At 37.9% G+C, this 15,551-nt stretch overlaps 1 protein-coding gene across 2 annotated transcripts in view; it reads left to right on the top strand.

Annotated features, from left to right (window-relative positions):
* The first annotated feature begins 1,530 nt into the window (after positions 1–1,530).
* Positions 1,531–15,551, top strand: part of MINDY3 (MINDY lysine 48 deubiquitinase 3) — a 47,493-nt gene continuing 33,472 nt past the window's right edge. Inside the window, exons 1-5 of one of the 2 annotated variants that reach the window (XM_068212087.1) lie at positions 1,531–1,712; positions 8,353–8,432; positions 9,552–9,609; positions 10,043–10,216; positions 13,670–13,721. In XM_068212087.1, coding sequence (XP_068068188.1) covers positions 1,616–1,712; positions 8,353–8,432; positions 9,552–9,609; positions 10,043–10,216; positions 13,670–13,721 — 461 coding nt within the window. In that variant the 5' untranslated portion in view covers positions 1,531–1,615. Of the gene's footprint in view, positions 1,713–6,616; positions 6,732–8,352; positions 8,433–9,551; positions 9,610–10,042; positions 10,217–13,669; positions 13,722–15,551 lie in introns of those variants that run through there. The other variant, XM_068212097.1, reaches the window with a different exon arrangement.

The raw sequence follows: 15,551 nt of genomic DNA, 5'->3' as shown, positions 1-15,551 counted from the left end.
CATGCGATGTTTACAATTTCAAGTCTGGTATATCTATCTGGTATATCAAAATTTGCTTTTTACTGCATTATTGATTTGAAAGACACAAAACCTAGCAACATGATGACTTTTGCTATACTACATACAGAACTTAATTTTGTTGTCATGATGCCTTTAATTCTAATTAAATTCCTTCTCATTCTTTGAAGTTTTTTCTTCATGCTAAAAATCAAAAAGTGCTCATTATAATTGCATTATTTATTCCCAGGATCCATTCTGATTATCGATATTGAAGGAAATTGATGACTTGTCAGTAATTATTCAGAAAATGCTTAACTGTGCATATACTTGAAAACGTTTAAAAATCAGAAGTACAACCACCCCATCTTCTGATCAATTTGTGGTATGACATGTCAGAAAACTCAAAACATGCTGGATATTGGTTATTTTCATATTTAATTGGGAATGATTGCACATGCAACAGCCTCAATATGTGCTCAATCTTTATAAAAGCACTTAAGTGTATGATGAAAAACAAGGAACTACTGGAAAGGGTCCAGTTGTGGGCCATAAAAATGATTAATGGATTGGACCATCTCTTGTAGAAGGAGGGACTGCTGGAACTGGGCCTATTCAGTCTAGAGAAGACTGAAAGGGAATTTCATCAATGCATACAAATACCTCAAAGGTGGGCGCCAAGAGCATGGTACCAGGCTCTTTTCAGTGGTGCCCAGCGACAAGATGAGGAGCAATAGCCATAAACTAAAACACAAAAAGTTCCACCTCAACATGAAGTAGAATTTTTTTACAGTGCAGGTGGCAGAGCACTGGCACAGGCCGCCCAGGGAGGTCATGAAGTCTCTCTCCAAAGACATTCAAAACCCACCTGGAAACTCCTGTCACAGGCTCCAGGTGACTCTGCCTTAGAAAGGGCTTGGACAAGTTGATGTGGGGATTGTCAAAGGGGAGATTCAGATTAGATTATTAGAAAAATCGTTTTCACCGTTATGGTGGTCAGGCATTGGAACAGGTTGCCCAGGGAGGTGGTGGCGTCAGCATGGCCGAAGTGTTTAACAGGTGTCTGATCTGGCGCTTAGAGATGTGGTTTAGGGGTTACAGTGGCAGTGCTGGGTGATGCCTGGACTTGATACTCAAAAGGTCTCTTCCAATCCCGATGATTCTATGATTCTCTAATTCTATCTCCAGAGCTCCCTTCCAACCCTACCGATACAGTAATTGTTTAAGAAAGTAGGCACAACACCGCAGCTCCATTTCGGCTGCACACCGCAGGAAGAATTCCAAGTGCGAATACACAACAGTTTCATCTCGGGAACCTTCAAGTCGAAAAGCAGCTCCCTAAGGGAACAGCTCCGTCCGGGATCCGCCACAGCAGTGACCAGCCCCACAAGCCCCGCGGCCCGCCCGCCCCCGGGCCCGCGGAAGCACCAGGGCCTGCTGGGGAAGCGGAAGGGCCGCCCCGCCCGGCCCGGCCCGGCCCCGCCCCGCCCGGCCCGGCCCGGCCCGGCCCGGCCCCGCCCCGCCCGCGCGGCCCCGCCCCTGCCTCCCCTGCGCAGGGGCCGCCGGAGCCGCCGGAGCCGCCGCGCCCGCCCGGCGCCGGGGCCGCCGCCGCCCCGCCATGTCCGATGCGGGCCAGGAGCTCGTCCACCTGGTGTGGGGCAAGAAGGCCGGGCCCCGCGGGCTGGCCGACACCATCTTCTGCCGCTGGGCGCAAGGTACCTGCGTGCGCCGAGCCCCGCCGGCCCTTCCCGCCTCGCTGCCCGCCCGCCGGGGCACGCCCGCAGCTCCCCGCCCGCAGCTCCCCGCCCGCAGCTCCCCGCGCCGTGGGTCCGTGTGCCGTGGGTCCGTGTGCCTGAGGGGCGCCGTGCCATGGGCGCTGCTCGTGTGCCTGTGTCAGCGGCGCCTCGGCGCTGGCCCAAGCGGGAAAATGATGCAGCAGCTTCCCTTGCTAAATAATTATTTTGGTTTTTTGCAGCATAATCGTCTTTAGCCACACATCTCCACAGGAACTTAAAATTGTGTAGAAAAGGGTCTGAATTTAGTAAATATAACAACAGCGTCTTATGTTGTGATTTTACATAGCTTGTGGAAACGAACATAAGTTGTGTTTTGGTTTTGGGTTTTTTGTGAAGAACATATGAGTCACAAATAGCAAAAGCGGGGCCGAACTTGGGACGGAGACCCACAGAATTGTTTTTTGAACTGGTTATTTGGCCGTGGAAGCAGGTGCATGCCAGTGTTAGGACATGCCAAGAGGTAAAGCACCAGTAACGCTGGAACGTGTGGTATTTGTAAGGTGTTTTTTCTGTGTTTGTGTATCCATTGCATGGTTTCTTCTTGATGGAAGTTGTTGGTGGTCCTTAAAAGTGCAATTGGAATGCTTGCCTATAAGAATTATATGCAAGGAATCAGTCTGTGTACTTGTCCTGGCTGAAAGAAGAGAATAATAGCCTTCTCTATAACTTACTGTGGGTTTTGAGGAATTCTAGTAGTGATTCATGTTCATGATAAAACTATTGATTCCTGGAGAAAATTCATAAGTGAAATAATGGTAGTGGAATTTATAGATTAAAAAAAATGTATCCAGGTCTCAGGTTAAAGTTGCTTGAAACAGAAGAAGTTTCTTAGTGTTTATTTTTTTAACAAGGGTGTTGTCATCTGCATAGTTTCAGTAGATTTGGGAGCTGCGTAGCTGCTCCCCACTACTGGACGCAGTATATTACCAGACTCATATTTTTTTCCCTAGGTTTATCTGTCTTCAGATAATTCAGTGATAAATATTTAGGGAAAAAAGCCAAATTCCTCTTAAGATCTAGAATTTAAGCAGATGCAGCAAAGCCATTGTTTTTCCTAACAGAATTGCTTATTGATATGTAATTACTTTTTGTAATATCTCTTTATGTTTTAGTAATGTTGAGGTTTCAGTATAAGGTGTGTGCAAAGTCAGAAAAGAAGAATTGGTATGAAAAAGCTTAATTATTTCTTTAACTGGTAATCTTGGATTGCCACATTTGAAGGTTTAAATATAGTTTGTATGAGAAATTTCAACAGTTTCAAAATTTATTAAAATGTGTGTTATAATGCACTGTACTTGTGATTGAGTGAGGGTTTAATGGAAAAGGTCTCTGGAGTTCTTGGTGGCTTCTGCAATGGAGCTATTTCCAATCTGTCTTTAGGGAAAGTCCTGTGATTAGAATATGTAGTGCATCTGTTCCCTTCTCTATATCCCTCTCAGTACAATCAATTTTGTGTAGCAAAACCACGTGACGTTAAGTTAGACTGTTTGGAGGTCTTGTGCTGAGAATCAAAACAGTCAGTTCCAATCACTTACCTTATGTAGCTGTGTAATACTTTTACCCAGCTTTCAGTTTCTATTCTGTTGAAAAAGTTCTGCAGCATTTACTTGCTGCAAAGGAGGCCCGTCAACACTGACTCATCAAGATTTAAAAGAAAAAAAAAACCCAAACAAATACATAAAGCTTTATTATTTCCAAAGACTTAAAAGTTTAAAACATAGACCCTGTTCCACATAAAAAGTGCTGAAAGCATCAAACAAATAGTTTGGTGTTGGATTTTTTTGTTTGTTTTTATTTCTTTTGATTGTAGTGCCAGCACTGTCATTTATTTTGGATACTTGCTGAACATCATCTGATCCTTTCTCAAACCCTTGGGAAGTTGAGAGCTATGAATTTCATTTGGAAAGAAAAGTAGGCAGTAGGGAGGGTGTTGAGGAAGGCAAGACTGATAGCTGTCAGTTTCTCAGTGAAGACAGTGCACTCCAGGAATCCTGTTATGCACCAGACTCATTGACCATCGTACTAGTTTGAAGACAGGCTGATTTGCAAGCAGTTAGAGAACTGACCCAGCTCATGTGGGTGTGTTGTTGGAAGTTAGTGACAGTAAATCCCTCAGGTTTCTGCACTGGCAACTTTAAATATATTGGTTTTATTCCAGACTTAGCAAAGGCATGACTGTAAAGTTGTTGTGAGGGCTTTTGTGTGGAGTTCTTTACAGAATTTTTTTCTTTATGATTGCCGCAGAATTTGCAGTTTGAACCTTGTGGATTCCATTTACCAAAAACGTGAAAGCAGACACAGGAATGTAGTCCAAAGCCTCAGTCTACTCTTTGGTGTTTCCTGGCATAGGCATGAGGACTTGGGAGAGAGCTGAGAAGATGACTGAACCCTAAAGGAACTTACCTATGTTAGGAGTAAATTTCTCCATTGATCCAAGGCACAAATTTCATGTATAGAACTGCTCTTCAGATCATCCCCAAGACATGAGACATCGTGTCTATCCAATATAAATGTCTGGCAGGCTTGCACACAGCATCCTTTCAGAATTACGTAAGCTGTGTTCTCACTGGTCCTTGGAAAGAAAGATATGGAATGGTCTTCTCCAACAATCATTTAACTGCAAAAGCATAGTGGGAAGTACAGTTTGTGTATATGGATAACATACAGTGTAAAAAGGTCCATTTTGTTTGGATTCTCTTCCAGCTTCCAGGTGCCCAGTTTAGTGGTAGCTTACCAGGTGGTTTGTATACATTCCTTAATCCCTTACAGGACTTCTGTCTCTTTATCCACAACCCATTCAGTGGAGTCTTGTTGTGATATTGCTGTAGTAAATTCTCCTTTCTTTATGTGGGCAGGAAAATGTTTTTTGTTTGTTGGGGGTTTTTCTCCCCACAGAAAATTTCAGAAGTTTTATTTTACTGTAAAGACACACTTGGAAAACCCAAAGCCACAAGCAAAATGTGTATCATTCTATTCCCAGTGCTAGAGAAAGAATGGAAGATTAAGGTGTATTGTGAACCTCATGCTTGGGTAATAATGTGTTATTCTAGTGTTTCTGTCAGGCAGTTCTTGTATCCCAAAAGAGAAAAAAGAAATGCACTTCCATGGTGAGAGGTGGCTGAAGTCACTTGGTTCGTTCAGCTTGGAGAAGAGGAGGCTGAGGGGAGACCTCCTCATGGTCTTCAACATCCACACAAGGGGAAGTGAAAGGGCAGTCTTCACTCTTGTGACCAGTGACAGGACTTGAGAAAACAGCATGAAGCTGAGTCAGAGAAGTCAGGTTGGGTATCAGGAAAAGGTTTGGAAAACCAGAAGGTGGTTGAGCACTGGAATGGACTCCCCACATACGTGGTTTTAGCACCAAGCCTGACAGAGTTAAGGAGCTTTTGGACAGCACTCTCAGGCACATGGTATGACTCTTAGGGTGTCATGTGCAGGAGCAGAGGTTTAACTTGATGATCCATGTGATTCCTTTCCAACTCAACATATTCTGTGATTCTTGAACAAAAAGTGGATAGTGCAGCATCTTTATAGCTAGATTGGATCAGCAAGGATCTCTTGTTAGTGTTGCGTGATCTTTGCTAGTTCCTTTGTCTCTTTCATTCAGTTAGAATTGGGTTTTGTACAGAGTGAAAATACTGAAGAGACGCAGCATCCTTTGTGAAATGACAGTTATATCTATGGTGTCTTGCATGGAAAAAATATTTTTTAGAAATAGGCTAGTAATAAAAAGATACAAGAAGGTGGTGGAGTAGTCATAATAGAAGATTGAATGGGTTTTGTAGTACTTTGGACTGTGATGTGGTATATTAGATGAAGGACAACAGTGGTTAAGTAAATCATACACTAATTTTGGTAAACTGTACATAGAAGAGCTAAGAATTAGATGCATGGACCTTCATAAATGCCAAATGGGGAAATAAGGAAGAATAAAACTTTGTGTTGTGTGATTATAGTGGACAAAGGATATAAAGACAAATTTCTCAATGTCATTACTCAAAATACTGGGTAATGCACTGGCTACCAACAGGAATCTAGATCCACTTCATCTCCCTGCCATGCTGCCTCAAAAGGTTAAAGCAGCAGAGCAGTAGCGATGTTGAAAAAATTGGGTCAATGCAGTGTTTAATAGGGTTATAAATGACATGGAAGATATATGGTAATGACATTATTTTATGTTTCTTGCAGGGAAATGATTCTAATTATACTCATGGATAAAAGGCAGAGAGATTAATTAAAAAATATTTTGGCTGTGTTACATTTTTTTTTTAATTTTATCTTGAGTGAAAAGAGCTGTATGATAGATATGAAAAGTTGAGAGAGAGTAAGCAGAAGTTACTCTGGATAGGAGATGCTCATCTTGGTAGCTTAAAGGGTGACCAGGTCGTTCTTACGGATCATAAGGAAGAGTGTGGGGTTGATGAGTGTTTACAGAGATTGCCCAAAATGTGACTGTTGTAGAGGGTTAAAAAGATAAGTGGGTGTGATTTCAGGCTGAGGTAGACTTGAACGCAGCTGGAGTTGGGAATTCTGATTTTTGAAATTCTACAGAATTGGAAGTCAGCTCAGGAAAAACTTTTTTAAAAGAGCAAGACCATACTACCTGAAGCCCATTTTTTTGCTTAACAGCTTTTAGAATCTTAGTATTTATCAAGCATTAAGCAGCATTTAAGTAGTAAGAAGTGTTTCCTCGGGTATTTTATATGCGTTTTGCCTGTGGTTGTATTCTGTGCAATTCTGTGTGATATCGACTTTACATTGTCTATCTCATATTTGTATTCATTCTGGTGGATCACTTGATGTTCTTTGTTTTTAGGAAGCAGTTTTGAAAAACAGGGCAGGGTTAAGCTGAGACAGTTCATGCCTTCTATAAGAAGCCTGAAGAATGTGAAGCAAATTCAAGATTTCTTAAGTGTGGTTTAGTGGTACCACACCCAAGTATGTTGTTTTTCTGCAGAAACAAATCATTAAAACATCTAAAAAAGCTCTTATGTTGAAGTGTGCTTAGGTGGCATGCAGTAACACTTCAGAGCAGAGGAGGACTTACCTATTAATATTCCAAGCCTGCACAAACTAATTCAGGAGGTTGAAAGGACTGATGATATTTCTTAGTAGGGCATGTTAACAGGGCAGTGAAATGGCATTACTGCAAACTTTGCTTCAAGTAGGAATTAATGGAGCTTCATTGCCACATCAGGTGATGCCAGATCTAAGCATGTAGGCTTGACATAGGCATCTAGGTTTTGGATATAAAGTACATCTTTATAATGCATGTTTGCACATGTGGTTAAAAATAACCTGGAGCCTTTGGTCAGATACAGTGGAAACCCCATGGCTGCCGTGATCCTTTAAAAAAAAAAAACAACACATTGCTGTGGAACAACTGCTATTCTGTGATGAAGTATGGTGACAAAATACGCAGTTGTCCTATCTCTTGCTGCTTGGCATGATGTACTTGCCATGCTGTAGTGTGGGGGGATGCATTTCCTCAGTTCAAACTCACATCCAGGGCTTAGAGTGCTTTTGTTATGGCTGCATGTCATTGGGAAGAGGAGAAATTGTGTGAAAGTAACATTGAACTTTCTTTCTGCTGAGACTGACACTGTCAGTCCATGACAAGATGCCTGTGTATCCCCTTTCTGCCTGCCCCCACTTGCTTGTGTTTGCTGGTTACTTGCTGACTACAGTTGCGTGGTTTCTGGATTACAGTGAACTAGAATGACTTCGGCACAATCTTATCATTACTTAAAAGGATAATGCAAAACACCACTCACTCTAAGTTGCTGTAATTGAGGTAATTGCATGTGCATTTATCAATGAAAAATGAAAGATAAGAATCACCTATCTTAAAGACAAGTTTAAGGGCAAGGTGGTAATGAAACAATTTTGCTGTAATTGCTCCAGTATTTGCTTTATTATGTGACTGTAAGATAATTCTGAAATACAAATTATTAATACAAAGCATTAAAGCTGAAGGGGGAAAATAGGTGATGTTGCATCTCAGTAAATGTAGTGTATCTTCTGTGAAAGAACACCATTACGAGGTTTGGTGCAGGAATTGCAAATGAATATTTAAGCTACTCAGCATATTCCAGACTTAATAGGATGTGCTGATAGGTCAAAAATGAGATCAGTGGGAGGCATAGTGTGCCATTCATCAGGAATAGAAGTGTATTATATGTGTTCAGTGAAGGTTCCAAGATGTATTTTTATTACAGATGTAGACAAAATAATACACACATTTAAATTTATTGATAAGAAATAAACTATCATAAAATAAAAACCATGGTTTAAGTTAGAAATTCTTTTGTTTAAAACCCTATCTGTTGGACCTTTGTGGTCATGATTTAATTGAAGATATAAATAATTAATGTCTGTCCTTTCATCTGTATTCATGACTTTTTTTGCATCAGATAGTGTAACCATATGCAGTTATATTATCAAGGAAACAAAAACCTGATTTTTAAAGGTGAATAAATCAGGTGTCATTTCTGTTAGGGAAGGAGTATACATACTTGTTTACATATTTCATTAAATAAAGTCCTTTTTCATTTGACAGGATTTGTTTTTAGTGACTCTGAATCAACTGCATTAGAACAATTTGAAGGTGGCCCTTGTGCAGTGATAGCACCTGTGCAGGTAAGATGCCTTTATTATAGGAATCATTTAAAATCAGTGAGCCCAAACTTTGTTCTTTATATATTTGGAGCTGAAATAAATACGAAAAAATGCAGATCAGTTGTATTTTTATTTCATAATTAAAGTGTGGAGGAGGCAAAATCTCTGTAAAAAGGCAGAGATGAGCATGGGCTGATTTTGAACTATAATTTTGCAGAAGGACATTTGTTTGAGGAAATGCAGCAGGCTGATCCAAGTAGAAGTAACTTCAAAATCAGGAATGCATTGTAAAGGGTAGAAGGAAAAGATCAATTACAGATTTGATCCTAATCCTTTCACATCTGTTGAATTCCCTGCCTTTAAGGGTAATGTCTGTGTCACAGTGTCTGCTTTTTTTTTTTTTGTAATTCTGTATTAGAAATATTTGAAGTAGTTGATTTTCACATGTAACAAGGTTTGCTAAAAGAAAAAAAAATCTGTTTAAAAAAATCTGTAATGGGAGAACAGGGTGAGTGTGTCAGGAAAGCAGTGAAAGCTGAACCAGCTGTTTCTGAGGTGCTGAAAATACTGAAATGGCAAGACTGCTTCATGAAGTTTCTTCTTTCATTGTTCTTTCTCTGTACCTTAGAGCTTTTTGTTCTGCTTTTTTAGAATTGCAGCATTATATTGGCGTTGTTGATAAAACAAAGCAGGGATATAGAGATGCATAGGATTTCTTTAACTTGTTCTGCAGGTTGTTATTTGAAATAGTTAAAAGAGGTGGGTTTGTTATCTACTAAAGGGGTTTGTGTTAGTAACTAGAGATGTCTTGTACTACTGATCAGTTATACTGAAAAAGATTTGTGCCTCCATTCCTGCAGTCCTGTGAGTCTGGAGGTGTATATACCAATATGCACTATGTGTATTTGAAGTGTACTTGAGGTTCAAACTCAGTGGTGTTGAATGTAGTTACGAGGCCACCTTTGTAGCTGGTTTGATGGGGAAAAGTCACTAAACAGGGCAGGCTCAGAGTCTTGTTCTGAATGGTAAGCAGCTTGAAACTCTTTCAAAAACATGCAGAAATGCTTTGGTGCCTGTAATGTAACGCAAAAGGTAGTGTTGTCTTGTATTTTAATAATATTTTATTATTTGGTAACAAAGGCGTTCCTTTTGAAGAGGCTTTTTACCAGTGAAAAGTCGTCTTGGAGAGACTGTCCAGGTACTGAGACACGTTTTTTCCCCCTCATTTTTTTTCCATTTTATTTACTTGTAAAACATGCATTAGTTAAAAAAACTTAAAGTATTTCACACTTTGTTTGTGTTCTTCCATATTGTATGTATACTACGTGCTTCAGAACTCCTATTTTTGAGGTCTATGCTAGTCCTTAATACTTCTGTGTTCTAGAAATATTTAATTTAAATCCTTTATTAAGAAAGGGAATGGGTTACAAATCCTATAAAACCACATTTTTCTAAAGACAGCCTTATAATCTTTGGTCCATTATAGTCGAAGAGCAATTAATATTAGTAATTAATGAGATAAAATAATAATTATTTAGATAGCATTAATGTATAAAAAAGATACTAATAGCTTATATATGAATGACAATGGTTCTCAGCAATCAGACTCATGTAGGTTTCTGATCTTTCAGAAGAGGAGCAGAAGAACCTTCTCTGTCATACATTATGTGATATTTTGGAAATGGCTTGCTCTGATAATTCTGAGTCATACTGTCTGGCAACATGGATAAGAGGAAAAACAACCGAAGAAACTGCTAGTATTTCTGAAAGTCCTGCAGAATCTAGTCATCAAGAGGAGCAGCCTTGTAAGATGTATTTCTATGCTAAATTATCCATCACTTAGTGAAGTATTACATGGTTTTTGAGGGACCACTGCTATTTTATTAATTCACAGATGGGGGGGTTTGCCTTTGTGATTCCATTATCAAAAGACAGATTTTTGTCTGTTGTAATTAGAGGCATTCATCCTTTTTGCTGAAAGCCATGTGGTGCCTTATCACTGTAGTTCTAACATACGTGTTTCTTTAGAATTTCAGCAATTTCCATAATCTTCAATTTGAGTTTGTAGTTTACTGGGACCTGATACATCTTTAATTTTGAAACATCTACATGCTTCTTAACACTGGAAGAATACTTGTCACTTGTGTCTTTAGAAGAATTTTGTAGAACATTCTCCAATGTTTTATTTATTCTAAATTATTCTGGATCCTCTGTTATGGAGAAGTAGCCTTTTTCCATTTGTCTGTGCAGTACCAATCAATTTAAATCACCTTCTGGTAAATTACCATATTTTTTTTTTGTAGTTTGGAGTTTTTCAGTTACCTGCTTTTTGCAAATGTCTTCACTCCTTCATGAGTTTATGACATCAAGGATCCAGGAGACATCATCTGTTGCACTAAGATGAGGCATCCAGTCATAGCTAACTACTGCAGAGTCAGTGACATGGAAAGTTTGTCTGTGCACATGTGATCAGAGAGTTGTATATATTAATCTTTCAACAGGAAAGATCTAATGTGTTAAAAGATAAGCTGCTTTTTCTTTTAGTTTTTGTTCACAATTTGTACCTTAAGAAGTATGAAAATCTCTTCACATGAGAACATATGCCACAGTTTGTGGCATAACTACAAAGTAAGAATTGTACAAATAGATTTATATGTGCACAGGTAGTTATAGCAATTCGTAGTGCCGGAGCTCTTTCAAAGTCATCTTCATCTGCTCCTAGCAAATACTCCCTGTGCTTTAGAAGGCTCAAACAATAATAATTAAAATGATATTTAATTGAAAAAGCAGACGGTCAGTGTATAACAGCTCCAAGGCAAGTGTTTTTTAAAGTAAGAAAAAGTATTATACAGAAACTTTTCTGTTTTATCCTTTGCAAGATAAGGCAGCTGTAACTCTGAAATTGCTAATTTTTTTCCTTTTTTTAGTTGTCTCTGAAGCTCTTACCAGTCATAGGAAGTTTGTTTTCTAGATGAAGTGAAGCAGAGACTAGTTATCTACAGGATCTTAATGATGTATTGCTTGATTCCAAAGTACTTTTAACTATAGGAAATGTTCAACAGTGTTTTTAAACATACACTCAAGTTAATAATTTCTCTCAACATGACACTTTTAAACTAATCCATTCTATTACTTAACTACATTTTTCACGGTTTTGTGCAAGTCTTCAAGTTCTGCCTGACTTGTCCTTAATAACATGGAATGTGCTTAAGGAAGACCAGGATACATTTCCCATGTACAGCCTGCTTATGTTGTGGCCAATATTGATCTCTCTCATTGTTTCTATTCTATATTCCCTGCTAGACACTGAGTGCACCTCTCCTATGTACAGCATTTTGCCTTCTATGTGTAATGCTGTACACTTACTGATTTAAGGTATGTTAGTTAGGTTTGGGCTTTTTTGCCTTCCTCTGTCCTGCTATTTACCTGTAAACCATCTTCTTAACCTGGTTAGGGGTGGGACAAAGATGTTGAGGAGAAGATAGTGTGAGTAATGCAAAGTTGTGTAACTGCTAGTGCATTTATTTCTTGCTTGGCTGCTGTACTCAATAAAAATAGAAACTGGCATTGTCGTAGTTGATAGGACTTAAGAGATGAGTTGGGTGAGCAAGGAGTATTACAGATACAGTTCCATATGGCAGGCTGTTTGAGAATTGAATATGGGGGTATGTTTATAATAAAGTCATGAAATATGCTTAGATGCAGCATGATAGAGTATAATTTTAAAGAATTTCTAAACAATTGTATTTCTCATGCATCTCACGTTCTCTTGCTGTTTGTTCTTTTTCGTTCCACTAAGCACTATCTTTATTTAGCATTGTTTGGGTTATATATAGCTCTACTTCTCTTTAGATTTTCTACTTATTTCCCTTTATTTCAAATAGTAATTATCTTAGCATTTCACTCTGTTCTTTAGTAATAGAATGAAACTGCCTGTCATCCTGCTCTGTGAACAAAAGGTGGATTCGAGCACACTTACTGAATGCAATAGCATTTTTCATCTGCTTTTGTGGTGTATAGCAGTCACTTGTTGGCCATGTGTTGCCTTTAGTAGTGCAAGTTCCCAGGTTCAAAGATTGCTTTATATGAGTTAGTCCCTATAACCTTCTGCTTACAAAAGCATGTGTTCTTCAAGCAAGGTTAGTTTTTGCAGCATTTTCTGCAATTTAGATTAATTGTTTCATATTTTATAAAAATGTTTTGAAAATACATTCTTTTGAGTCCAGTTTTACTCTTGGTAATCTAAGCAATTCCTTGTAGTTAATCAGATGACAGAAACTAAAATTCTTAAGGCTGCTGCTGTATTTCTTAAGTAGAAAATGAAAGTATTCTGTTGCTTAAGAATCAGTTGTATTTGCATGTAGGGCAAATTAAGTACATCTTTCAAAATACAATCAGAATAGGCGCAAAATGCCTTTTTGGGAATTCTGGTGGGAAGAATTGATCAGTAGTACTAGCCCTAATGGCTTCAGATCTTAACTGAATTGTATGCAGCCACATTCTGTAGCTCGTTGATCAGACATTGTTTAAATATTCAGCATCAGGTGGCATCTATCAGAAAGCAGATATGTCTGTTTTGTGTATTGCTCTACTAGCAGAAAAATAAAGGAAAGGTATAAAGCCTGTGTTGAACTTGGGAAGACACTAATGCTGTATTTTTTAATGTCCTGGATGCACACTAATTTGAAAGGCTGTTTATGCGTTATTGAAAGAAAACAGCAGGAACTTATTTAAAAATAGAATGTGTAGCACTGTTTAGAATAATTCTTTTTCATTTGTAATAAATAAGCATCAAAGGGGGAAAAAACAAACTAAATTTCAGTAACAGAGTTATATATTCAAAGAAAAAATACAGCTTACCTACACTGATAAAACAATCCAATTAATCATGCTTGCTTTTCTAGGAAATAGTACTTCTTGTTGACCTGCAAAATTATATCTATAGTATGCATATGCTTGGTGACTTTGTGACAGCCACTTTTTGTACAAAATCAACAGCTCAGTATATGACAAATATTTCCAACAAGCCAGTGACTTTGTGCTTTTAATAAATTGATTAGTCCAAATAGAAATGTTCTCACTAATTTGTATGGTGGAATCTTAATGTTGCAGTAAATTAGTTTATACTAACCATTTAAATTTAAATGTCAGGAGAGGATTAAAAATATAATTAGAGCTTGAAAGTATTCTAGCTTGCTGTGTGTATTTTGTGTCATTTTTTGCCATGTGTAGTGCTGAAAAGTGTCTCTTGTGTATAGCTGCCTTGGCTGTCGAAGAGCTTGGCTTTGAGCGATTTCATGCATTAATTCAGTAAGTAATATGTTGGAACATTTAAAATACAATATTTTGAAATTAGACTTGTATTCACAGGCCTGAAAGGGGTATGCTGAGGAACTTTTTGTGAGTTACTCATCAGGTTAAACTTAGATTTCAAGTTTTGGTTTGGGGATTTTGTGTTTTTACTTTGCATTTTAGCCATTTTAAATGGAATATAATTTTGAGCATAAGTATTAGACTTTAAAATAAAACTGGAGCAATGTAATGTGATAAATTGGCTAGTTTATGCATTTCAAGTTTATGAACACCCAAGTTTTGGGAGTCTAATCAAGATTACCATTTAAGTTAAAGATGTTAATCCTCAATAATTATATAATGTCATCAGTACTTTTTCAGATTTGAGATATCATAAGAAACATTTTTTTAAATGTTTCATATAAAAGACTGATTTTTGTTTCATACTTTAAACACTGTTCTTTTTTGGGGGTCTAAACCCAGAGCTCATGGTTCTGGTGAGTTTATATTCAAAGTTAACAGCCGTTTATTTTCACAGTGAACAGTTGGGTAAATATTATACAAATCAATCCCCAAAGAGTAAATAAAGAGCAGCAGAATTCCAAAAAACACCTGAGATGGAAAATGTTGCTAATTACAACTGAAATAACCACAGCTCATTTTATCAGTAGTAATTATTGTTTATTTTTTAAACCTATTGTCAAATAAGAAAATAAGAAAGAGGAGAATATAAATTCTTTATAACCTGAGCTGATCAAAACACTTATTTCCTGCCCTTTCTCCTCCCCTCCTGCTCATCCCGTCAATCTTGGGACTTGTGGTACCGAATTAATTTTTTTCTGTCGTTCTCACTGGGAATCAATGCTCTGGCATTTGCCTTTAGCCATCAGATGGATTTCAGACCTGGCTTTGCCTTGCATACCTTGTATGCCGTGTGTACTCTACTGATGAAGAAAAGATGTTTAGAAATCAAGTATTAGCCAGAGTAAACCCATCTATGAATATATTTTTGTAGATCTTTGTTTTTTTTTTTTAACAAAGCTTACTAAAGTGTGCAAGAAATCAGAAAGAAAATAATGTACTGTTTGTGTAAGATAAGCAAAGACTATGATCTCGTTTGAATTACTCAAACTGTTTGTGTTATGAAATGTAATATTTAGCTCCAGCTACCCAAGGAATTGCAAGTGTGTTGCTTCACTGGTGAATTTCTTCCTTTCCTCAGTTATTATTTCAGTTTTTTTCCTTTTTAAACATATGATCACATGGTGTTACCTTATCATCCAGGCAGTCACCATATTATGCAATAAGATAGTATCCCAAATGTCAGTGTTCAATGTTTTGAACAATTTGCTTTTTCTAGAGCTAGTGGCTAACAAAGTCAAATTCCTATGGAAAATAAAATAATTGCTTCAAAAGCTTGGAAGATAGTCTTACCTGGTTAAATAGAAGGTTTATTTCTCCATTGTTTATGGGCTGAATGTCATTCAGAACACTGTATAATGCAAATGTTATTTTGGTGACATAGTCTATTTGCAATTTCAGTAACAGTGTTTTATAGAATTACAGTAGTGGTGCAAGCCACTCAGCTCTTTCACATGTATATGCAACTTTATGGTTAGTGTTTGCATTAAAAAATCGTTCATTTTTGCATTTTGCTCCAGAATTATTTATCATCTGCAGATGGCAGTTACCATAACTCCAGAGGAGCTGCTGTGTCATTCTGTATACAACACCAGATCTGTTCTACTTTTACTTTGATGTTTTCATGTTAGGTGTTAGTAATTCTTGGTAGTGCTTTGTGACACTATTCTAATGCTTCATCTAAATACATACTTCTTTTCTGTTGTT

This window comes from Anomalospiza imberbis, chromosome 1 (assembly GCF_031753505.1).
Source record: "Anomalospiza imberbis isolate Cuckoo-Finch-1a 21T00152 chromosome 1, ASM3175350v1, whole genome shotgun sequence".
In the NCBI taxonomy this organism is placed as follows: domain Eukaryota; kingdom Metazoa; phylum Chordata; class Aves; order Passeriformes; family Viduidae; genus Anomalospiza; species Anomalospiza imberbis.
Note: the sequence above shows the minus strand (reverse complement) of the source record. Positions and strands in the feature narration are given on the sequence as shown.